At 40.1% G+C, this 25,894-nt stretch overlaps 1 protein-coding gene across 2 annotated transcripts in view; it reads left to right on the top strand.

Moving 5' to 3' along the window:
- The window catches only part of LOC131691207 (sodium-dependent serotonin transporter), a 136,195-nt gene extending 113,163 nt beyond the window's left edge, over positions 1–23,032 (top strand). For both annotated transcript variants that reach the window (XM_058977433.1, XM_058977432.1), the window contains exons 6-9: positions 10,012–10,485; positions 21,159–21,359; positions 21,427–21,594; positions 21,653–23,032. In XM_058977433.1, the coding sequence (XP_058833416.1) occupies positions 10,012–10,485; positions 21,159–21,359; positions 21,427–21,594; positions 21,653–21,733 (924 nt within the window). In that variant the 3' untranslated portion in view covers positions 21,734–23,032. The remainder of the gene's footprint in view (positions 1–10,011; positions 10,486–21,158; positions 21,360–21,426; positions 21,595–21,652) is intronic.
- The last annotated feature ends 2,862 nt before the right edge of the window (positions 23,033–25,894 follow it).

The raw sequence follows: 25,894 nt of genomic DNA, 5'->3' as shown, positions 1-25,894 counted from the left end.
TTGGCAATTCATATTTGGCTGATAAAATTGGGGTGTCAATGTATTATAATAGATATTCAGCATTCGAAGAAGTTTCTTTCGAGTGTAGAACGACTTTGTTTCTACTTACTTGAAGTCAGCGGCGTAGCCAGAAATTCGGTTTGGTGCGGGTTTGGGGAAAATCGATCTTACTGTCCAAACGGCATATTTCAGAAACCATAAATTTTAAAGTTTTAAAATTATGCAGAATTATTTTCCAGAAAATAGTAACAAGGTTCGTGTCTTTAGCGAATTTGTTGAGACTTTATTGTAGTCATGAATATTAACCTGAGAAAATTCACCATAAATACTTCTTGGACGATATACCGTCAAAATTATTTTATCAAATGATGCGCTGTTTAACGTTTATAAAACTCATTGAAGATACTAAACCTCCGAAATTGGCGGTTTCAAAATGATGCTATCTTGACCTTAAATTACTGTTTTTAAACATTTGACCTATACATATAATTGGTCATACAACAAAAATCAAATGCTCATCAAAATTGATCAGAACCTGCTAGAGTCGAATGGAAATCGTCATTTTTCATAAATTTCTCTCTACATTCGGAAAGTGTTATCCTCGTTATTAATCATATTACGTTTTCGTCTCAACTCGACGCATTCCCAAAATATAAACCTGTTTTAATCCACCTAGTGGTGCAATTGTGCTTTTCTCATTTGTCCAGACTACGATTCCATGGCTGGTTATGTTCAATACAATGGTGGAAATGAATATTACATGTTCAGTACGTTTTGCACATACATACAACGGATCGACAGCTACGATCTTGAGATACTATGTGATATTGAAACATCGCTTGAAACCAGCGGCGGATCATGGAGAAAGATCCGGGAGGTCCAGGTCTTGCCGAAAATTTTCAACTTGTTAAGAAATTTTAAACTAGTTTTAATTTTAAAGTAGCAACCCCTCACTGCATACCCCCCTCGGGCCGGTATAATTGAAGATTTTTAGAGTGATTGCATAACAAAGTCTAAAAAAGTCAATTTTTGTCAAACATCTCAATGTTTCATGCATTTTAAAGTCATTTGGCATCAAAAATACAAATTTGATTTTGAAATTTTTCATTTCAGTTTATATGGGAATTTGCTGCGTGATTGCACTCTTCAACTCGTAACCCCGGAACCGGAAGTCCAATCAATAAAAAATTCAATAACAGCCGATGGGAAGGTTGTACCTTTCATTTGAGACTAACTTTGTGCCATCTCTGAGAAACAGAGGTCACATTTTTTTCCACATACACACATACACACACGTACATACACACACAGACATTTTCCGATCTCGACGAACTCAGTCGATTGGTATATGACACTCGGCCCTCCAGGTCGGGATTAGATTGACGAATTTTAGAGTGAATGAGAAAGGCAAAAACATTTTTAGCAAATGTTGACGGTTATGCATTTTTTTGGTGAGCAGTTCTATGTTTCATTAAATCAATTTTAACTTCGCTTCCTATTAAATAAAGGCCCTTATTACAGTACATCTCTACAAAAACGAGCTCAATTTGAAAATAAATCTGAGGATTGTGATTGATTACAGAACTCTGGAATTTTCTATTGGAATGTTTTCAGGCAGGAATTTGGTATTGATGCAATTTGACAACTGTGAAATCAAAACCAATAGATCAGTTACATATCAGGACCCCATTCCGACAATTTATCAAACGTCCTCATGATGTCTACAACAACAGGTTATCAATCTACGGATCAGATAATTGTTATTGTAATATTGAATTAAATCAGTCAGCATCAATAAATTTTCAACTTCAATCCAATTTTTTTGTTGGGTGTGGTGGGGGGGGGGGTGTTGTATGGTGGTAAACCCCAAAACCTTCTCGTGGCTACGCCGTTGCTTGGAGTTATTTATTTCGCTTTTCATTTTCCGATATGTTTCAGATCGATCCGATGGTTATAAGTTAGAAAAATTGCAGTCAGAAGGTTCGCACAAATGAACATTTTTGTACTGATAAGTTATCAAGTTCCTTCCAGACAACTTGGAAGTGTTCGGTGATTATTTCTAGCGGTTGTAGATAGTAAAATGAAATACAAAATTCGATTTATCGAAATAATGTTTAGCTTATTTCAATGGATTATTACTATATTGAACAATAAATAGGCGACAAAGAGTAATCAACAAACAACAAGCCATAACTTTTAAAGTATTCAAAATAGATATTTAAAGTCTTCAGTAAAGTTATTTGCAAAAGTAAAAGCTACAAATTTGCTGAAGGCATCATTTCGATATAATCACTTCCAAGAAAATTTGTGAAAATATCTCACTCATAGGGGGATTAATCAACAAAAGCACAATACCAAAAGAAAGGGCATATTACCTCCATTAAATTCTCCGAAGATACTATTGACCTAAAGTAAGCCGTTTTGGCGTTAATAATAGATTGCATGTTTTTGGTCATATTTCTGGCTATGGGAAATGATAAAAATCTTTCGTCCGCATTTAATGTTCAATATCTCTTTTGATAATAGTCCGATTTCAACAATCTATAGCTTGTTCCAAAGGTATTCGTTAAAGCTGTCTAAAAATATATAAATTGTTAATCTATATTGTCGATTTCGGCAGATAATTCAAAAAAACTGCAAAAAACGCCATTTTTACGCATTCAAACATTCATATCTTGGAAACTAAACATCAGAATCAAAAACAAATTAATAGCGTTCATACTGTTTTTTAGTTCTTTCATTTAAAATTGGTTTGAATAAGATCGGTTCAGCCATTGCTGAGAAACACGAATGAGAATTTGTCCGTTACATACACACACACACAGACACACACACACAGACATTGTCCCAAATCGTCGAGCTGAGTCGATTGGTATATAAGACTCGGCCCTCCGGGCCTCGAAAAAAATCTTGAAAGTTTGAGCGAATTCTATACATTTCTTTTATAAGAAATGTAAAACAAAATACTTGTGAGAAGCAAATTAAATTTTCTAGCATAGGGAAAGTGATACTTGCCTGTGGATCGGTTGTTGCTGCTGTCGCTTGTACTCGTAGGTGTAATAGTATTACAGGTATGGATTCATGTCAGCAAATGGCATGTCGTGGCAAAGCCATTACTTAGTTCCGATGACTGATAGGTTGGTTTTTTACTAATTTTTTTGGTACACATACGAATGTGATAAGCTAGATGAATATTGTTGAGTAGACGTGGTTTTCCCTTCAATTTGTGTCCCACTAACGCAATCAGAGGCCATCGTTGCAGGAGTTGTTGACGGTTTTTTTGCGATTGTACATAGCCACCTATGCTTAAGCGGTTAGATTGCTTTGATCGTGTAGATGCACAGCAGGTTTACTTGTTTCGCTGCTATTCGAGTAGGATATTGGGCTGTATGCTGAAGGTTTAGCACTGTGGAAGCAAAAAAGGTAAAGTGTGAATTGACATACGAATTGAACACCTATTTGAACTGCATTTGCTGTTAGTTTTAAAAGAAGTAGTAACAAAGCAATATTTTAAATTAGTAAACAAATCCAACATACCTGCCATTGCGACCGGCTTCCTCTAGTATTCGGGTCATTGAACTTTGACGTTGATGACGTCATAGCTCTGAGACCCCGTTGTGCTCATGTTTACCACGGCGTTGATCGATTGGATAAAAGTTTCTAACATTAACAAGATCACCGATGGTTTTCGCCGTACTCGTCGAGGGTTATATCGGATCTGTCAGCTTTTCTTACAATAGGCGACGCCGGCGATGGCTTTAAATCCATCTTTGCTAGGTAGTTGGGTTGTAAAGATGATGAACCCGGTCATGATCTGTTAACACCCTTTTGTTGAGTCTGGTGTTGTTGTTGAAGTTGCAGTTGACTTGAAGGAATTGATATAGGGCATTATTCTGCATTACGACGGATCACATTTTCGAACGAATGTGGTTCGATCGAAGTAGGCTCCCGTTTGGTTTTGCTGTCATTATTGAAAATGCAGATCACATTCGTTGGGAATTTCATATGTGACCGGACGATTTAGTCTATATTTCCGGACCCATATAAGCGATCCGTACGAAATTTTATAGACATCTGTGGGGATATTATAGCTATCATTTGGGACTAAGTTTATGAAAATCGGCCCAACCATTTCCGGGAAACTGATGTGAGTTCGTAAATTTTGAAAGATGGCCGCTTTTCCCGGGCACTTCCGGAACCGTCTATGGTGGTCAATGTAGTCAACGAAAGTTTGGTTGGCCGTCGGTGACCTAGAACAGCAAATTTAAGTTGTTTGAGAGACATTTTAGCGAAATTTTTACCTTTTTCGCTTTCATCGGAGTATCGGTTTGAATCACAATTTGCTATGTGATCACACGCCACAACCTGTAACTCCGGAACCGGTCGGATCGGAATGAAATTAAATAGCCATTTACGGGGACGCAATACCTTTCATTTGAGGCCAAGTTTAGTCGAATCGGTCTAGCCATCTCCGAGAAACCGATGTGAATGTTATTCTGAATTTAGATACTTCCGCCGGGGCTTCCGGAACCGATGATAGTGGCCAATGTGGCCAAATAGACTTTGATTGGATGTTAGTGACCTAATACTACAAATCGAAGCAGTTGTGGTCAAATTTTGGAAAAAATTTCACCTTTATACATTCATTGCAGAATTTATTAAAATCGACATTTTCTGCGTGTTCGTACTCATCACACTGCAATTCCGGAACCGGAAGTCGGATCCATAAGAAATTCAATAGCAGCCTAAGGAAACGTTGCACCTTTCATTTGAGACTAAGTTTGTCAAAATCGGTTCAGCCATCTCTGAGAAAAATGAGTGACATTTTTGGTCACATGCACACACACATACGCACACACACACACACACAGACATTTGCCGAACTCGACGAACTGAATCGAATGGTATATGTCACTCGGCCCTTCGTTAAAAAGTCGGTTTTCAGAGCAATTGCAATACCTTTCTATTGAGAAAAGCAAAAATATTATAATTGTCCCGCTCCCCAATGTACCATCAGCCGATTTCAGTTTCACACCAAGCACACCAATTCCAGACAACCCTAGTTTAGACATATACTACCAGAACACAGGCGGCCTAAATAGCTGTGTAAGTGCGTACTGTCTTGCTTGCTCTGACAGTACTTACGATCTGTATTTGTTCACCGAAACTTGATTGAACAGTAGCACACTATCGAAGCAAATTTTTGGTAGCTCTTACACGGTGTACAGGCAGGATCGCAACGATCAGAATAGTTCCAAGATGAGAGGAGGAGATGTTTTGATAGCATGCCGCTCAAAATTCAAATCTCGTCTGGTGCCTCTCTCTAATGTCACCTCTTTCGCTCCAACATTACACGCTCTATGTCTGTGTGATTTAGATATAATTGATCAGCATCTGAACTCTCTTTCCCTGATTACGAAACAAATGGCTTTGAATGACAGGATAATTATTGTTGGCGATTTTAACTTTCCTGGAATAAAATGGACCAGTAATTCGTCCAGTTACTTGTACCCTGATGCAAACTGCTCTTCACAAACTGTTTCTTCTCGGAGGCTTTTGGACGACTACAATATCGCTGGTGTGATTCAATTGAATAATTGTTACAACAGCAACAATCGCCTGCTTGATCTCTGCTTTGTCAGTCAGGAGTTCGCCGGTACTTGTGCAATCACCGCTGCACCTTCACCGCTTGTTAAAACTTGTCGCCATCACCCCCCTCTCCATATCACTATTCAGAATTGCTCGCTTGTTATCTTCAATGAAGTCTGTGAATCTACTTACTACGATTATAAAAATGGAAATTTCGAAGCAATGAACAGGTTTCTGTTAGGGTTGGACTGGCACTCTCTTCTATCCAATGGCAATTGTAATTCTACTGCCACGCTATGGACGCATATTGTATCTTATGCAATTGATCAGTTTATTCCTAAAAAGACACGCCGTGAACCCATGCATCCACCTTGGTCCAACCCAACTTTAAAACGATATAAATGCACCAAACGGACAGCACTCAGAAAACTGTCAAAGCATCCCACCCTTCATCTGAGATCATATTATATACAGCTCAACAATCGTTACAAGCGACTGAACAAGACACTTCACTATGCTTACCAACGTCGCATTCAGAATAGTCTTAAAATAAATCCAAAATTGTTTTGGAACCACGTTAACAAGCAGAGGAAAGAATCCGGATTACCCGCTCAGATGTCACTTGACGGTTCATATGCATCAACCTTGTCTGGAACATGCAGCTTATTCCGTGAACATTTCAGTAGTGTGTTTACCAAAGAAACTTTGACTAGCCATCAAATTTTGGCTGCAACCAGAAATATTCCTCCCCATTCTCCCATTGGGCCCCACCCCTTCATCACAACTGCCATTGTCAACACGGCATGTTCTGAATTGAAGTCATCGTCGAGCGCCGGACCCGATGGAATTCCATCTATAGTGCTGAAGAAATGCATAAGCAGTCTCCTCGTACCATTATCAATACTATTCAATACCTCTTTGCGTTCGGGAATTTTCCCTGATTCATGGAAATATTCTTACATTTTTCCCGTGTTTATAAAAGGGAACAAATGCCTTATATCAAACTATCGCGGGATAGCTGCCTTATGTGCAGTATCTAAGCTATTTGAAATTATTGTGCTCCAATTCATCACTCAAAACTGCTCTAGATACATATCTGATACCCAGCATGGTTTTATGCCCAAACGGTCAACTTCAACAAACCTTGTTTGCTATACATCTTTCATCATCAAGTCCTTACAAGCACGACTTCAGGTTGACAGCATATATACCGATTTCTCTGCTGCTTTCGATAAGATAAATCACCAGATAGCAATGGCCAAGTTCGATAGGCTTGGGTTCAATGGTTCCTTTCTGGCTTGGATCCAGTCATATCTGACTGGTCGTGACATGACTGTGAAAATTGGAGACTGCTCAACGATGCCATTCGAAGTGACCTCTGGGGTCCCACAGGGAAGTCATCTTGGACCCTTCATATTTTTACTCTATCTCAATGATTTAAACTTTTCATTGGAATGCTTTAAGTTGTCATTCGCCGACGACTTCAAACTATTTCATCTAATCAAAGATTCTGAAGATACCGATTTTCTGCAGACACAGTTGGATATTTTTTCAAATTGGTGCAGCGTAAATAGGATGGTATTGAATCCTTCAAAATGTTCCGTTATCTCTTTCTCCCGCAAACGCACGATAATTAAATATGACTACAAGATTTCGCAAACCATTCTCAAGCGAGAGTCATCCGTAAAAGACTTGGGGATTCTACTAGACTCTAAAATGAATTTTAAGGATCACATAGAATATACAATTTCCAAGGCCTCTAAGTTACTGGGGTTTATTTTTCGTGTTTCGAAGAACTTCGACGATATATACTGCTTAAAGGCACTTTACTGTGCTCTGGTTCGTTCAACGCTTGAATATGGTGCTGTTATTTGGGCACCATATTACCAAATCGATATCCAGCGCATAGAAGCTATTCAACGCAAATTTATTCGTTTCGCTCTTCGTCGACTTCCATGGAGAGATCCACTAAACCTCCCGAGTTACCAGGACCGCTGTCAACTTATTAATCTCGACCTGCTGTCCGTTCGACGAGATGTCTCTAAAGCTGTTTTCATTGCTGATCTGCTACAATCACGAATTGATTGCTCTAATCTCCTACAATATGTGGATTTCAATATTCAACCTCGTAGTCTTCGCTTTCATCCCTTTTTAAGAATACCTTATGCCAGGACCAATTACGGGTATAATGAGCCATTTGCTAGTATGTGTCGTCTATTCAATCGTTGTTCTAATGTCTTTGATTTTCACTTGTCCCGAGATGTTGTAAAGCGATTGTTCCATAATACCCTGTCATATCGACAATAATCTCAGTGTTAGTTTGTAAGCGTAAATATTGTACTCGTAGTATTAGTTATAGTGAATCGTTTATATGTATCATTTGGATGTTTGTAATCTGTTGGTACAAAAGATAAGGAGGTTTTATGCCTACTGGAGTGCGAGATTGAAAGGATTTCAGCTCCAGCGGGCTTTTCCCTGCTCCCAAATAAAACAATGAAACAATAAATCCAATTTGAAAATGTATAATTTCCACTGGTTCCTCTTAGCTATCGTTGAAACATGAAATGTTTTCGGTTATATTCTTGAAAACTGGATTCTGTTTAATTTTAAACAATTGGAGATGAACTAATGATATTGAAACTTAATAGACAACCCAAGGAATGTAATTGCTAAATCAAACCAAACAAATGCAGAGAAACTAAGCAGTAAAAGAGGCAAATACATTAACAGGGTCCAAAATATGTAGGGGTCCAAATTAGGTTGGTTACCCTAATTGACCATCTAACAGATAAGATCGAATGGTCATACTGGCTCAACTTTTCCAGAGCGATAGAGGCTTGATTATGTACCTGCTGTATTATGTATCGCAAACGACCGCGACAAGGGTAAATAAATCGTTGACTTGAAAGAGGCGTTTGCTTCTGCAAATTAAAAATATTTTTTTCGAAAATGAAATGATAATTATAAGTTTAAACTTACCAATGCAGCCATACTACCGATGGAATCGATCACAAAGGTTTTTCATCATCACACATTCTCGATTCCGTGATCGTTTTTGCCACCGATCGATGGAGAAAGGCCAATTGTTTTGCTCCAACTGGAGATGGCGTGGCCATCTTACAAAACTTTCAACACTTATCACTAGAAATATTCACTTTATTCTTTTCTCTAACTTAAAACGACTCCATAATCTATTTTAAAATTTAAAAAATACAATTTGTTTCTAGCAGACGCCATCTTGCCTTTCATACATCACAGAATGAACACGAAATTTTGCTGTCAAAATGAATTCAAATGAGTACGTGATTTACACGTAAGAGAGATGGGACAATAGCAATGAAAGTAACCTGCGCTTCATTTCATATTTATTCGTGGTCCGATGATTGTTACCTTTGCCAGGTAAACTGAGGTGAAAAAGCATTTTCTGGAATGTATGTGATGTTTCACGTAACATTAACGTGTGGATTATTTTGAGTGTAAGATTAAGTTAAAACATTTTTATAACGACGGCGCCAGTGGTTGAGTGGTAAGCGTGACCGCCATTCATTCCAGTTGGTCTGAGTTCAATCCTAGCCGGGGTCGTTGAGTTTTTCTGAGGTGAAAAAAATCTGTGGTCTTTCTTCGGAAAGGAAGTAAGGCCATGAGTTGATGGATCGATATCTAGTCTAGATAGTGGGGTCACCTCTCTGGTCGTTGGCTACGATAAAGTAGAATCGAACTTCTATACTTAATAACAAATATCCTTCTCCCGTGATACTTTTGGAGTGCGCAGTAGTATATACGGCCTCTAGCAAAGCCAAGTATTGGACTAACATTACTTCCCTATACATCTCACTGGCTACCGTTTTTGACATCATCGAATCGGTTGTTTTTTGGTCAGACAAATAACAAACGCATGTTGCACAACAAGATCCTGGGCAACAGAAGACAAATTATCGAGTCCTTGACCAAATATTGTTTTAAAATTCAAAGACCTCTAAGCCAAACACACAACCTTAAAGTTGACACAGTTAGCTCCAAAAAATATTGATCAGGGCGGCAATAGATCGAGTGATGTGTTACATCGAAGTATCTGGGACGCTCGGGTCCCTTTGAATTTCGTAGAGAGTTACGGCAAGGTAATAGGATTTCAATATTCTATTCAATGTAGCTTTGGAAGAAATGCGGGAATTGGCACGAATCGCACAATTTGCCAGAAGTCTGTTCAGCTTTTTAATTTCGCCGACAATGTTGATAAATTTTGGATTGATATGATTGGATTGGTCACAAATGCGTTAAACACAAAACACATCAGAGGTCCATATGTTATTCATATGTCCATCCATATTTTTATCATTTACTTATACACTTATCACTATCATTTTATCGCTTCCCGCGTGTCTCTTAATCATCATCAATAACCGTCTCTTCCAAAACGCCCAGGTATGGATCGACGCCGCCTCACAGATCTTCTTCTCCCTCGGGCCCGGCTTCGGGACACTCCTGGCCTTGTCCAGCTACAACAAATTCAACAACAACTGCTACCGGGATGCGTTGGTGACGAGCAGCATCAACTGTCTGACCAGCTTCCTGGCCGGATTTGTCATATTCTCGGTGCTTGGCTACATGGCCCACGTGCAGGATAAATCCATCGAAGACGTCGGACTGGAGGGACCGGGTCTGGTGTTTATCGTCTATCCGGAAGCAATTGCCATGATGAAGGGTTCGATATTTTGGTCGATAATTTTCTTCCTGATGTTGATCACACTGGGACTGGATAGTACTTTCGGAGGGTTGGAAGCGATGATTACGGCACTGTGCGATGAGTACCCGAGAGCGTTAGGACGGCGGCGGGAGCTGTTTGTTTTGCTACTGCTGGTACTGATCTACATCTGTGCGCTGCCAACGATGACCTATGTAAGTATGAGCGCCAGCATATTATGAAGTTAGAAAAGTAGTTTGTGGTAGGTCATGACAAAGGAAAGCTTTCGCTAGAAACACTTTTCCTGCTTGATGGCGCATCGAGGTCTCCCCGGGTGACACTCGTTTGTTTGTAGAGCACATATACTTCATTGACGATTTTATCCAAAGCCTCCTTCGTTGTTCATCAATCAGCTCGCGTCATGTGTAGCGATGAGAAACGTGACACGTGATAGTCGAGCTTCTCACTACTAGTTCAGATTGGATCGACAGCAAAAAGATTCATTTAATCACTAAACAACGAAAGCCCATCAACCAGATCGATCCTTCCAGGATGGGTGAAAAGCTGGACTGTTCGGTTCACACTTGAGACCAATCGGGAGAGAGGATACAGGAATCAGAAAGGATAAATAAAACGTAACCACTATCTATTGTAGCTGTTTCTCACGATGGGGTATCTCGATGTGGCTGAACAGGCAGCAAAAAGTAATCAATTCAATTTAGCAACCGGTGTCTCTCTTTCTCGCTCATCGGAACCATCAGCAACAGGTTTAGTGCTGTTGAAGAATAAGATGATTCTCGTGAGAAAACATTGGCAAACCACGGCGTAAATGATTTGAATTGATAGCAGATAATAGAAGAAGGAAAAAAAAAACTAGGGCAACTTCTTCCACTCGAGAATAGTCACTTCAGTATAGGGGGGTAAGGGGAAAAGGGATAAATAATGTTTGCGTTAATGCAATCACTCTGACGGCCACTCGAAAGGAAGCAACAGTTACAGTTTACTATCAATCTCATGTTTAAATGCATGAAGCTCTAAACGGGACGACTGATGATGGTGTGAAGAATCGAAATTGCTTTTGTTTCTGCGGTTGACTGTGGGCTGGGTTTTTCAGACGATTCTTATTTGGTTTTATCTACCATAAAGCAAAGATACAGCAAATAATTAGGAAAACTTCCAATCGAAATGCTCTAAACCGGTAGAGGCAGGTGAAGTTGGGGAATGTTTCGTTTCACATATTGGATAGTTGGCCCAACGTTGAGATGCTAGAAGGACAATTTATCAAACTCTGTTGCTCATGAAATATTCATTAGAAGAGAACTGTTCTGGTTACAGTTGGTTTGTGACTTTTGTAAGATACGAAAAATAATTCTATAGTATTGTAATAGGTTCTTTCAGAGGAGTGGAACTGGCTTTCAAAAGAGCGTTTGCTTTATTTGTAACTTTTCTCCATTTCAATTCAATGCATTCGAAAAACACAACGGATATACATTACAGAATTTTTCGCTTTGTTACAAAGCTCTTTGGATACTTTCGATGGTTTTGGAAGCTTTGTGAGTTAAAATATATTAAATGAATGAAGAAAATGGGATTGCATATCGAAAGCACGTTTATAGTTTTTTGTTTCTTTTTAAAGAGAATTTTATTCATCTATCTATTTTCAGTATAGGTAAATCCAGACGAATAATGTTGTAATCGTGGAAGTTATCAGTTAACTTTTTCAGAAATGTTTTTACTGTAGGGAGAAATGATATTAATTAACAGACTTTTAAGAGGATCAAAAATGTCGAAAGTTGTTACTATCCTGTCCACGATGTCAGAGGGTATCATATGTCCAGTATCCTAGTATGTCCCACTCTCAGTCTGGAAAGTATTCGTTGTTCGGTCCTGTTGTCACGGTCCACCCATTTTTGTACTGTGTCTTTCACTTTGTGGAGGTAGCCGTGTGAGTTTCTCCACTGCCTCTGGAAATCGAGTAAGACGCTTTGTTTGCAGGCTAGGATGATGTCTAGTTTCGGAACCTCCTTAGTTAGAGCTCTTCTTACGGTACAGCCTAGTGCGGCAAGGTTATCGGCGTCTTCATTACCGGAAATTCCACTATGACCGGGTACCCAGAAAAAAGTGGTTAGTCGGTTCTCGTACATTTCTATCGCCTACACGAAAGGGTGACGAGATTCTTTAGATTCTAATGCCGATATCACAGAGAGTGAGTCTGAGCAGATCACTGTTGCAATTCCTTCCGGTTTCCTTGATAAAGCCAATGCTATCGCAGCAGCTTCGGCCGAAAATACAGAGCATGTCGGCGATAAGTGAAATGCGAGGCCAGCTCCGATGCCACTCACGCCCACTCCGACGTTCCTGTCTGTCTTAGATCCGCCACTAAAAAGTTTGACGTGGTTCGAATAGTGGGGATCGATGAACTGGTAGTATGCGGCCCGAGCAATTTCGGGGGCTGCTCCCGCTCCGACGGATCCGGCAAAAGTTGTGTCGAGGTTGGGCGATCTGATATTCCATGGTCGGTGCCATACCCAATGAAGGTGAGTCAGCGGAGGTAAAGGAAATGTTGAGAATTTTTGGATGGCCTTAGCAGTTCGCAAAATACTACAATCTTCTTCTCCGGAGTTTCTCTCTAAGAGGCCGAGTGCTCGCCGTAGTGACACCAAGGCTGTCGTCCAGCGGAATGGAAGGACATCAGCCTCCATACAGGCACTTTCTGCCGGTGTGCTGGGGAGTAAGTTTGATGCAGCACGGATGGATCCATGGAAGAGCTGTGCAAGAATGTTGATCATTCCCGGGATGTTACGGCACGTAATTTCGATGCCGTAATAAAGACGACTGTTGATGAGCGAGTTGCTGATGTTTAGGGCTAATTTCGGGTGTCGTGAGCAAATAGTGCGGGTCAGTCTTATTCGACTCTCGCAATCCTTCTTGAGTTTAGCGGAATGTGGCATGAAAGTAAGTATTCGATCCAGTGTAATGCCAAGTATCCTGGGTCTATAAGTATTGGCCTATCGTATGCCTGATGGTGAGAGGTGCAACAATGGGAGATAAAGCTTTTACTGATGGAGATCCGAAAACCAACGGACACCACCCACTAGCGTACAGAGTTAACGGCCGCCTGCATCTTGATTTGAATCCTGCCGATCGTTTTCCCGGTCACAAGCAATATTATGTCGTCAGCGTACAGAAATATGAATACTCCCTCAGGGAGAATGGAGAACAGAGACTAGAAATAAGGTGGCCGACAGGACCGATCCTTGCGGGACGCCGTTCTCCTCGGGAAACAAGTCAGACTGGCTGCCGCCCACCCCAACTCGGAAATTTCGGTTTGATGGAAAACGCTGAACATAGTGACCGAGGTTTCCCCGGATTCCCCAGCTGTGGAGTTGCTGAAGGACTCCCTCTCGCCAGACTGTGTTGTACGCCTTGTTTATGTCGAGTGCTGCTATATCTGTGTGTAGTCCATCCTCCATAGCCTGACCAAGCACCTCCCCCAGGGATCCGAGGTAAGTTCCAGTGCCCATGCCTTGGCGGAAGGCGTAATGAAGACGATCTAGTAAGTTTTGCTGTTCAAGTATCGTGACTAACCTGCGGTTAACCATACGTTCGAGAGCTTTCCCGATACATGGCAAAAGGCTAATGGGTCTAAAGTTTTCTGGTTTTCTTGTTCCTTGGGTCCTTATAGAGATAGGGAATATCAGTGCGGTTTGCCATGATTCAAAAAATGGCCCGCCCTCCTAGATCCGCCTATAAATATTCAACAGCTTTATCTTCCCTTCGGGTGGCACATTTCTTAAGAGTGGATATCCAATATTGTCTATTCCAGTAGCTTTCCCGCGTTCCTTGTAAGTTACCTTCCGGAGAAAGGTTGGTTTCCGTTCGAGTTGGATTCGGGGGTGAAAGATATTGGAACAGCTTCAAGGAGCCTCTTCCTACGGAGAAATTCTGGTGGAAGGGAAGAAGTGGCAGAGAGTGAAGCAAAATGACGACTGAGTTCATTCGCGATTGCATTAGGCTGAGTGGAAACGATACAGTTAATTTCGAGGGAGAAACCATTGTGCCGCCTTTTATCGCTTAGCACATTTACCCTTCTCCAAATCTCACCCGTTGGTTGGTCGGGGTGGATTCCATCCAGACTTTCTGGTAGCATTTCTCAATCTGCGGTATTCGTTAAATCTTGTTTCCCAAAGGGCATGAGCGGTAGGGGTTTCACGGAAGGGGTTTAAGAGCCAATATAATAACAAAATTGTCTTGAGAATGGTGAAAATTTTCTGTTTAAGCGCAGCAAAATCTCTAATCGAGTACCCCCATTATCGCAATACTATTTGAATCAATGCGTTGAGCAAAGATGGCAGACGCTGCTCTAACCAAAGGCTTCAGATGGGTAGGATGATAGTAGAAAGCGGGCAAAAATAGGCTTATTACCCTACGTGCTCTTTTAAACACGTTTTCATAAAGGAATCAAGTGTCCCCAAATTAGGGATCGAGTCTCCACTAATCTAAGAATTTTCCATTTTTTTGTTGTTTTCCAGAAATGCTCATAGCTCATGTCCAGTATAATATTTCCATGTATTTTTTTATGATTATTAGTCATCCCTAGAAACAATATAAAACTATAAAAAAATACATAGTTTTTTATCATTCCACGGAGTTGGACTGAAAAATAAAAAAGGGGATCCAGTCTCCTCAGTCTCCCTTAATGAAATCGATCATAAAATGCACGAATTCATTCGTCGTTTTCTGCAACGAAGTATTTTCGTGCATTCTAAATAGTAGGTTTCGTTCATTTCATGAAGAAGAATGGCCGCTTGATGAACGAAAGTTTTCGTAAATTTTACATATTTAGTGTACATTACATGAATGTTATTGTTGAAAACGGCATTATTTTTCGGGAATTAAACGAAATGCTTCGTTTATTTTAATAAATAGTTGTGTGAATTACAAACGATTTCGTTGGTCGCACGAATTCATTTTGTACATCTTAGAAAAGTTTTCGTATTATTAGCCTCTTATTGTTTTCAGTCACTCATTTGGGATCGATGTTTGACAACATAGATTTTTTTATTTAAAGAAATCGATATGGCCAAATCGATTTTACTGTGGTACGAAGAAATGGCCGCTTGATGAACGAAAATTTTGGTGAATTTTACTTATTTAGTTTACATTGCACGAATGTAATCGTTAATAACGACATTATTTTTCGTGAACGAAACGAAATGTTTCGTGTATTTTAATAATCGTTTATGTATATTACAAACGGTTTCGTTTGTCGCATTCGATCTTTTAGGATCAATGTTTGACAGAACCGGTTTTTTTATTAATTAAAAAGATCGATCTGGCAAATTCGATTCTATTGTAACTTGCTCATCATTATTAAGGACTAGAAAGATTGTTGTGTGAAGAAATGAACGCTTGATGAACAAAAATTTTAGTAACTTTTACTTATCTAGTGTACATGGCACGAATGTTATCGTTGATAACGACATTATTTTTCGTGAATGAAATGAAATCACTCGTTTATTTCAATAAATGTTTGTGTATATTACGAACGACTTCGTCGGTCGCACGAATTCATTTCGTTCATCTTAGAAATTTTTTATTATTTATTTATTATCTCCTAATTTTTCATTCGATCTTTTGGGATCAAAGTTTGACAACACTGATTTTTTTAGTTAAAAAACAGATCTGGCAAAACCGATTTTATTGTGATATGACGAAATGGTCGCTTGATGAACGAAAGTTTTCGTGAATTTTACTTATTTAGTGTACATTGCACGAATGTTGTCGTTGAAAACGACATTAATTTTCGTGAATGAAACGAAATGTATTGTTTATTTTAATAAACGTCTATGTATATTACGAACAATCTCGTTGGTCGCACGAATTCATTTCGTTCATCTAAGAGAAGTTTTCGTATTTAATAGCATATTCTTTTACATTGCTCCGGCAGAGAAAAACTCAAAATTATTCACGCAAAAAACCATCGAGCGATGGCTCAACTGAATCCGTACTGCTCCGGATTTTGGATCAACTAGAAGCGGAAGAGGTTTAGAAAATATTCCTGAAATCGGCGGACACGGATACGGCTACTAAATAGTCAGACCGAGACCGTCGTGAACATCAACAATTATCTGACGTATAGCAACAATGACTCCATATTGAAGCTCTGTTGACGTTGACGGTTCGACGAATGGCGCTCGTAAATATTATAAAGATTTTCGTATATAGCGGCGAACAATTCGTTTGCCGAACGAAGCTGTTTCGTAATAAGCCAACGAAAGTCGTTTCGTGGTTTTCACGAAAAACTCGTAATAAAAAATAAATGTGTTTCAATAGAACTACGAACGATTCATAATATGTACGAAAAATTCGTATATTTTATGAAAATTATCTGTACGAAACTAATGCATAGCGATTTACGAATATATTCTATCAGTGTATTGAGTGGTGTCGCTGAGGTACTCATCGCTAGGTGTTCCGTGGTTTTCTTGTACTGTCATTGGAGTAGTTTTTCCATTTTTCAATGTGACCGGGTACCAGGAGCATCCGGCAACTGGGATGAGAATGTGGTCGGGATATGCACTTGCCTCAGTGGCAGGTAAAGAATCGGCTGGTCGGCAGCCCAGATTTCGCGGTATAGCAACAGTCAGGGGTTCATAGGATTGCTCCGGTACTGTGAGTGGAAATATTCTCTTGTGATGTTGGTTTGTTGTAATGATGTCGGTTTCGGTATTGCTGAAGTCCTGAATGCGGTCGAAATTTCGTTACATGGGACCCCACACAGAGGGGCCGTTGGGAGATGTCGGTCCGCCTTGAAATGATTGATCTGCTGTACCTGGGAGCTGATTGGAGGCTGGACGCTTGTATGTCTTAGATTGGGCGTAACTAGCTGGTCTAGGTGGGGTCTCGACCGACGTCGGGACAGCGGAGGCGGCCGCTTGATCCGCCGTTGTTGTTGATGTTAACAAAATGTTTGTGCTTGGGTTTAGTGTTTTCGAGATGTTTGTTGTGAGATTGTTAGGGGACTGGGCACTGTGTGAAGTCAGTTGGTTAGAAGAGTTGTCTGATATGTCTATGTGAGTCTGTTCTGTCAAACCGTCTTCGGTGTTGGGTTTAGCAAAAGAAACTATTGAGCAGGCGCTACTCGATCTGGTATGGTATGTGTTTCTTGGGGCGTTGTCTTTTTGAATTGGACTTCGAGATTTCTCATCCCTTACATTTGGGCGGCTCTTGTTATTCTTTCTATTTTTTCTCTTGTCTGGCTCTTCATCGTAATTGCCAGTCTCCATAGCCTGCACTTGTGATGATTGAGAGTTTGGTTTTAGAGATTGCTCCCGTGGTTAGTGTCTACATTGTAGGTGTTGTCACTGTCTTAAATATTTTTGTAGGTTTGCTGGTTTGATTGTCATTAGGAGGTGTTGAGCGCTTTGTAAGTTTGGAAAAATCTTTGCGGAGGGCAGCGAGCTCACTGCGCATAGGAAGGTTATGTGCCTGTGTCTCGGCTAACTAAGCCTTTAGTGTACGGATCTCGAGGACCTTGGAGGCTTCAGTTTGGCAGTTCTGGTTAGCTTGCTTTGCTTTGGCCAGTTCTTCTCTAAGTAGCTGAATTGTTCGTCCTTCTCGTTATTCTCAGGGTTAATCCTTAAGCACATTAGTGTAGCTGTTTTTTTCTGGAATCTTACGAAGCAGCGCACGACCTTCAGGGAAGGTGATGTTCTTTGTTACCTTTAATTTTATATGACATTCTCTTCTTCGATGTAGGAAGGGCACTCTCTGCTGCGCGTCGCGTGTTTTCCTTTGCAGTTTCTACACTGACTGGATAATTTACAAGTAATGCCTTTCTCTACCACGTGACTGCCACGTGACGTGACGGGTAGTACCGTCTAATTATAGTTCGAACGAGACCTAGGTAAATGTACTGTGGGAGGAAGGACCCGGAGAATGACAAGACGAGAAGGGGGGTATTCACTGGTATCTTTTCAACCATCTTCGTGATTCTTCGTACGGCGACCACGTTTTGGCTAGCGAGTTCTTTCAGTACTTTGTCTGATGTGAGGTTGACTGTATCTTGATCGAAAATGACCCCCTGAAACAATATTTAGAGTAGGATGAGGGATAACTTCAATGAGTTGGCCTGTGGTAAGCGATTTCATACCGAGAAGCGCCTGGTAGATTTTCTTCGATGTTGTTCGAAGGATGTACCTAGTTCCTCTGCCTTTTTTGGATGCAGTTAGTATCCTAATGGGATCGAAACCAAGTGCAGCTTTGACCGACTGGTGTATCAGGAAGGGATTAGCCGGAAGACGTTGATCACTGCTTTCAGTTGCACCTATAGCTCGCATCAGCAATGTTTGATGGTCGATCACGTCCCCCTAATTTAAGTATGTTGGTAAAGTATTACTAAGAGAGGGCTCGCCACCCCCGTCGGGTGGGAAAGAGTCAACCCCCATGCTTACGCGGCGTACAGGTATCCGATAGTAAAGTTGCTTCTCTTACCTTATCCAAAACAATTGTTTGGCAAAAGAAGAAGACATTGTGAAACATTTGTTTCTGTACCAAAATAAATGCAGAAGAAATTGTAAATGAATGCAGTGAAAACCATTTTCATCGGATATTCGGAGAGATAGAATGCTTACCGTGCCTTAAAACCGAAAACAAAGAAAGTTCCTATCTGCAGAGATGGAAAGTTCATAGAACCCATAAAGTGTAGTTGTGTAAAGTTGAAAACCCGAAGCGTTCATTAAGGTAAGCAGATCAAAGGATGTCATGAAATGCTTGTATGAAATGTCAAAAATTGAAGCAGTACCAGTACCAGTGAGCAAAATCCCTGTTAAAGTGTATAGCGATGAGAAACCACCGGTATATGTATAGGATTCAAGTGCAGGTTGAATGTGACCTAGACGACTCACGAAAATGCCTTCGTTTCACAGTTTCAGTGTGAATGAACTTTCACGCCGTTCAAAGCCATTTCCATCCATCAACTATGCATCGCCAATCGTAGCAACCATGTTGTATACAAACAAAGTTGATTTGCCAAGGCGAAAGCAGCAAAGCAATTACCCTCGATGATTTATTCGTACTGGTATCGTTACACGGAGCGAAAAAGTTCAATATCGTGACGCAGTTCGTGTCTGTCGGATTTACTACATCCTATCACTTCTAGAGAAAGGCAAGAGTGTCGAACGGAAGCCTGGTTCCGGCCGCCCGATCGTTCAGCAGGAACTAAAGAAAAGGCAAGGTTACCGCAGCGCTTAAAATTGTGGGTCAAAACATTACTGGAGGAGATGAATCTCCTGAAGATAAACGTTATACCGACAACTGCCAACCCTTCCAACGTCCCCCAACAGCGACCGATTGAAACTTTTTAAGTGAACCACAAACGGAGGATCTACTCCAACAATTTCGTGGCCAAAGCGGAGAAGCAGCTGATCTCCTAGGGCACAAAATAAGTGAACTACATGCTGATATCCATCTTTTCATCGGCCATAGCTAAGGCTCAGGCTAAATGCTGCAAGGCAACCTAAAGACGTGTTTGAAAGTGACAATGTTGAAATTAAGATACCCGTACAAATGGAATATAACAAAATAGAGGTAAGACTACATGTCCTAGCACCGCATACTCTTCGTGGAGCGATTGCAATACGGAGAAGCAGAATCCGTTGCTCCTGATACTTGGAAAAATCATTTTTTGGGTAGTCCTGCCGAGCAGAATGTATCACTGCCGATTGCCCACCAGGAGCAGATCCAGTAAAAAATTTCGGAAGGGGTCCAAAATTTTGATTTTGGAATGAACATTGTACAAAACCTCATAATGAAAATTTTGGTGGTCAAATTTGGTTTTAAATGATTTTAAGATTGCAACTAATATAAAATAGAAGGTTATTCAACATTTCTCAACAAGTTGAAAATTTTCGGAAGGGGTCCGGACCCCCAGGACCATCCACCTGGATCCGCCACTGCTTCCCACCCATCTAAGGCAAACCAATCCAAAGCACCGTTTTTATCTGAATCACAAACGGTTGCCAAATTAGTGGTTGAGGCCATAATGACAACTACAAGAGTAGCTTCCAGTACCTCAAAATCAACTGACAGCACCATCTGCGTGGTAGTTAATAACAATGACGGTGGGTTTACTTCAGCGAGGAAGAATATCTGTTCGCGAGCACCAAACCAGCTTGAACGATGAAAGAGATGTGAACTACAAGAGAGAAATAAATGAGAGAAATGCAATCATAGCTGCATTAAATTGACTTGAGACCGACTGTCAACTTTTTTTCTCTTTGCGCACCAAGCAGAGCATGCTTCGATCATTTTTTTAGCAATCTTTGCATTTGTAGCGTAAGGATGTTTCAATGACAAACCGATGGCAACATATATTTTAACTCGTTTCTCTCGTTTCTGTGCTGAGAAGCCATTGTGTAAAGCTTAATACCTCTAATTTCTGGTGATAGTATAAGACTCGGCGGTCGCAATTGCTTGAAATCCAGCTCCTTTACGGATTTAACGCAATCATTCAGCAGATCGTCGACATTCAGCCCCATTTCGATGACCACACCATCGATTTCAATTACCCGGACAGGCACATACACACGATTTGCCTTGCAGCAAGCAATTTTGTTTGTCTACCAAGTTAATCGTGCCGTGCTTTAGTAATATTAACTATTGTAGTATTGAATTTTCGAGGTCTCTTAAAATTCTTGGAACAATAAGTTTATTTTTTCAAAATATAATTTCCAGTTTCCACTTACCTTGATTTTGGGAATTCAATCTTACATTTCGACTTCAAATCAAAGGTTCAGCATGACCGAAAGACTTCCTCGACTGAAATGTGTGGACGTTGTCAACAGCGATAATTAATCAAGAAAACTCCATCTCACTTTCTCCACAGGGAGGTGTTTATCTGGTCAACTTCTTGAACGTTTACGGTCCTGGATTAGCGATACTGTTCGTCGTGTTCGTCGAAGCGGCCGGTGTGTTCTGGTTCTACGGAGTGGAAAACTTTTCCTCCGACATTGAACAGATGCTTGGCAAGAAACCGTCACTTTTCTGGCGCATCTGTTGGAAGTACATCAGTCCGACATTTTTGTTTGTGAGTTTATGCTGTTATCTTATGATCCCGTGATCAGTCTAATCCGTCATTTTGATATTTTTTTCAGTGCATACTGATTTTCTCGTTGCTGGGATATGAAGGCATGCTGGAAGGCGAGTATAAATACCCCGAATGGAGCGTTGCTGCCGGTTGGGTACTGACACTGTCCTCGGTGCTATGTATCCCGCTGTACGTAATCTACAAATTTATGAAGAGTCACGGAAGTTTCACTAGCGTAAGTATGCCGCTAACCTAACGCAAAACAATGAATAAATATTTTCTCTTTATTTTAGCGTCTGCGTCAGACATTTAAACCGGAACCGCTGATACCGACGGTCGTTCCCGGGCAAATCTACACCGGAACTGCCGTCTGACATGATTGCCCACCTGCTGCCGGTGAACGTCGACAGACTTCACAACAACAACAACAACAAAAACAACCAACTAATTGTTGCCATAGTAGCAGCCGCAGCTGCTGCTGCTGCTATTGTTGCTTTGATCGTATCGATTCACCAACGAACTGTAGCTGTTCCCCAAAACACTGCAACTACTACTACAACTACTACTACAACTATGAGGATCCGTCTAGCGAGTGTCCTACCTACAGTGAACATCGTTCGTTTAGCGATTCCACCGCTGTTGATAACGATAATAATCATGCTGCTAAGCTTAGAGTTGATCTGCTATTAGATGTCGACGCCGCCAACTGCAACTGCAAGAAACCTGTTAGTGATGTTAGTGATAATAATAATGGTACTTACTACAGCTCCAGACGAAGCGGTAACAGTATTAGCTACACCGCCGGACAATATCCGGCATTCCGAACGAAGAAACTGTCGTTTCCGTTGGCCACGGAGTGGCTCGTTTGATTCGATATATGCCAAAGAGTTTATATCTCATTTTACGGAGACTTCCGATTTTTCTAGAAATAGATGCCAATTACTACTACTCGAACTCGTTTTACACCTGTTACCTTTGTTACTTAGGCTGAGCATTTATTAGAATCAATAGTTATATCGATAAGGGAGATTCGTGCGACCGAACCACCGCAGAGACAGCCATTTTGCGATGGTTTGGATCTCGTTACGGACTTTCCTCACTCCTCAAGTTTATTACCTCGCTCGGTTTCGTTGCACATCTACTTGGAAACGTGTTTGTTGTGCATATATTGTGTACAAGTTAGCTGTTGAGTACCATTTCATATTACATACAGCAAGTAGCGATAGTTTTTTGTTAGGCAAATAACGAATTGGATGTGTTAATGGTATACATTTTATAAGTCTACAAAAAGTTAGTCGGATAGTGTTCTATAGAAGAGATATATATTTAGCCACAAGCCGTAGTTTAATCAAAGTCGTTAGTGTGTTTATAGAATGTACTTAAGAAACTCTATAGACTTAAAATCTAATATTTTGTATAGTTAGTAAGAACGCAAAGCCTGTACAACGCATTTAAGTAATGTTTTTTTAAGGTCTTCTACTGGATTCGGAAAGGGCTCGAACTGATGATTAGATGATATTATATTTGTGTTCAAGCTGCAACCAGCCATTTGTAGCTTGAACACTGAATTGCTAACCTGCAAATGCCGGATATGCATACTAGTAGGGGGATTAGCGTTATCGGTTCGGACTCTTCTGATTTTTCGGACAATAAAAAAGACTTAAGTTTGATTTACAACAAAAGAAAAAAAAACATTTTACTGGTCGAGAATATTTATCCGAACTTTCTTGAATTATGTTTAGAAAATCGGAACATTTTCTTACGACTGTGGTCATTAATGATCATCATCATATTTCGTGGTTGAAATCAAGATTGATCAAAGTAGGCATCTCCTGAGTACAGACATTACTTTACGAGTGTTATTTTTTAAAGCTTCTCATGCTTGTTCGTATATCACGTGAGGGGTATTTGAATATCAAGTTTGCAGTTAAAATTGGAAGTCTATATAATTAATATAGATGCAAAGATCTCAGCTAAATACAGATACATCAGATACATCATGAAACCTTTCGGAATTCCTCCTCGTTATCCATATTATTAGTCAGGATGTCACAATATTTCATTTTTAACACGGCTTATAGTGATTGAATTGCGCTTAAATAGGAATCAGCATCTTTGCTTCGTTCCTTAAAAATATTTCAATAAAAAACCTGACTAGCAAAAAGTAAAATACTCGGATTTGGGCGAAGCGAAAATTCAAATATAACGCACTCTTATTCATCCTACCATTTGAGCTAATGCGTTGAATAGAGATGGCAAACACTGCTCTAACTAATGTGTTCTAATGGGTGGAATGAAAAGAGGTGCTAGGATGAATTAGGGCACAGTGATCTTATCTTCTAGATTCTGGGATCTAGAATATATTTGCTGAAGGTTCTTCGAAGTTTCCTCTTCAGGGGTATTTTGACAGTCGCACGCCCGAAGTACGTGGAGGAAGTAGAAGTCATCAAGATCAAAATCAACCGAAACCTAATATTCCCCGAAGCCAGGGAGGGAGGGAGGAGTAGCCAAGAAAACTATAAAACTTCCGGCATGATTTTTTTCAATGCAGTCAGGGGAGAACCCAAACCCGACAACCGGGATCCATTGAACTCCTCTGCCAAGAAATCAAACAACTGAAACAGGTCAAACAGAAACCGACAGGGGATGAGAAGGACAAGGGGATCAAATGGCTCAAATAAAAGGCGCGACATTACAAAAAACAGTATTAAGCTAGTAAGGCCCAACTGTAATCCCTCCTTCATCGCACGTTCGGCGAACTCAGTGTGAGACTCAGTCACTCCACCTTCCCTGCGGAAATTTACGTAATGATACCAAAAAATGGAAAGTTGGCCGAACCCACACGCTCGACGCAGGCTTAATAGAATGAAAGAGGGAGACAAACGTATGTCGCCTGGGAAAATCATGCAGTCCTATCGAAAAATACGAATATCTGATTTCCCTCGACCTGCATCAAAGCCAGCCTGTGCTGTCCATGTCTAGCTACACAATCTCCCTCAGCATGTTCAACAGAGAAACCAGTTTTCTCCCGGGGGCTGACAGTACTCCCCCACACAATACACACGCAGTAGGCCTTGAATCAACAGTGTATCTTAGTGTAGATGTAATGTTCAAGACTTTAAGGTTTATTGTGGGAAAATTAAATTTTTTTGGCGGGTTTTTTCCCTTATTTAGATAATGTAACTTTTAAGTGCGTTGAAAATATCAGGTAAGTTGACTTATAAGAGAATAAGTAGAAAAGTGTAAATAATATGTGTACTGGTGGGGCAAGAAATACCGTCTTGATTAAATCGATAAATTTATGTTTATAGGCATGTCTTGCGTATTGAATCGAAAATCTAACCGTCAAACGTGGATGAGGATGTGGAGAATCATCCAGCTACCTGAAGTCCAGGCCCGTGTGCAAGGGGTGGGTTTTGGGGGGTTCAAACCCCTCCCATGAGAGTTTTGAGTTACTTTTGAAAATTTCTTAACTTCCTGATCAGGAATAAAATGTTTGTATCGCGAGCCATTTTAACACGCATGTTGGTCAACATCGCTCCTGTCCAGACAACATCTTGACAAGTTTTGATATTAACAATAGTTGTGAATACATCAGTTACACAGCAATGCACAGTGGTCCAGGAAGCGAAATTAGCGGGAAACAATTGTTGACGCATTCATCTTTAGGTTTAGAGATTTGGTGTCTTAGAAACATTTATTGTGCGTGACAAACAGCATCTTTTGGCTGAAACGGTTTTAGGGTGGCCCTTAAAATGTCAAAGTTATAGACATTATTTCAAATTGTAGTTCAAAGAGAATGATACTTTCTTCTGCAATATTCTAGAACAATTAATTCTGAGCAACTTTGTTGAAGATACTAACTTTGTATCTCAAACCGTTTTCATTTTATAGTGCGTTCCATATCATAACTTAGGGTGTCTCTCAAAAAAGCAGTTTTCTCCGTACAGTTTTTTAATATGATTTTTCTCACAAAAGTACCTTTCAGTGTACTTTTAGAGGATGATTAGAGGCAACTTTTGCTGAAGAAAGAAATTTTTTATCTTGTCTAGTTCAAAAGTTATACTTAATTTTCACTTAAAAATACGCCCTTTTCAAATGTCGATATCTCAAAAGGGGGCAAACGAAAATTGATAATTTTGATTGCATTTGAAAGGTTGTACTTTTGCCTACAATATATTGAAAAATTGGAGAACGCTTTTTTGTCTTTCTCAAATAAATCAAATTTAAGTAAAAGCATTTTTGCGTATAATCCTACAGCGCTCATATTAAAAAATATTTGTTTTACGCTGATTTTGTGAATTCTTATAAAGACTTTTCAAGGATCACATACATTTGGAGGTTTCTCATAATGCAGATAGGGTAAAGACCACCAATCACCAATGACTTGACCTATAATTTACTTTCAATTATTGCCAAGATTTCCCAAAATCTACACAAATTTACAAGCGATTTGGTTCATTTGCGGGAACGGTTTCAGCAGGTAGCAGTATCAAGATCTGCAATCTACTAACCTCAAACCAAAAAACAAAATT

Source organism: Topomyia yanbarensis, chromosome 3, assembly GCF_030247195.1.
Source record: "Topomyia yanbarensis strain Yona2022 chromosome 3, ASM3024719v1, whole genome shotgun sequence".
Lineage (NCBI taxonomy): Eukaryota > Metazoa > Arthropoda > Insecta > Diptera > Culicidae > Topomyia > Topomyia yanbarensis.
Note: the sequence above shows the minus strand (reverse complement) of the source record. Positions and strands in the feature narration are given on the sequence as shown.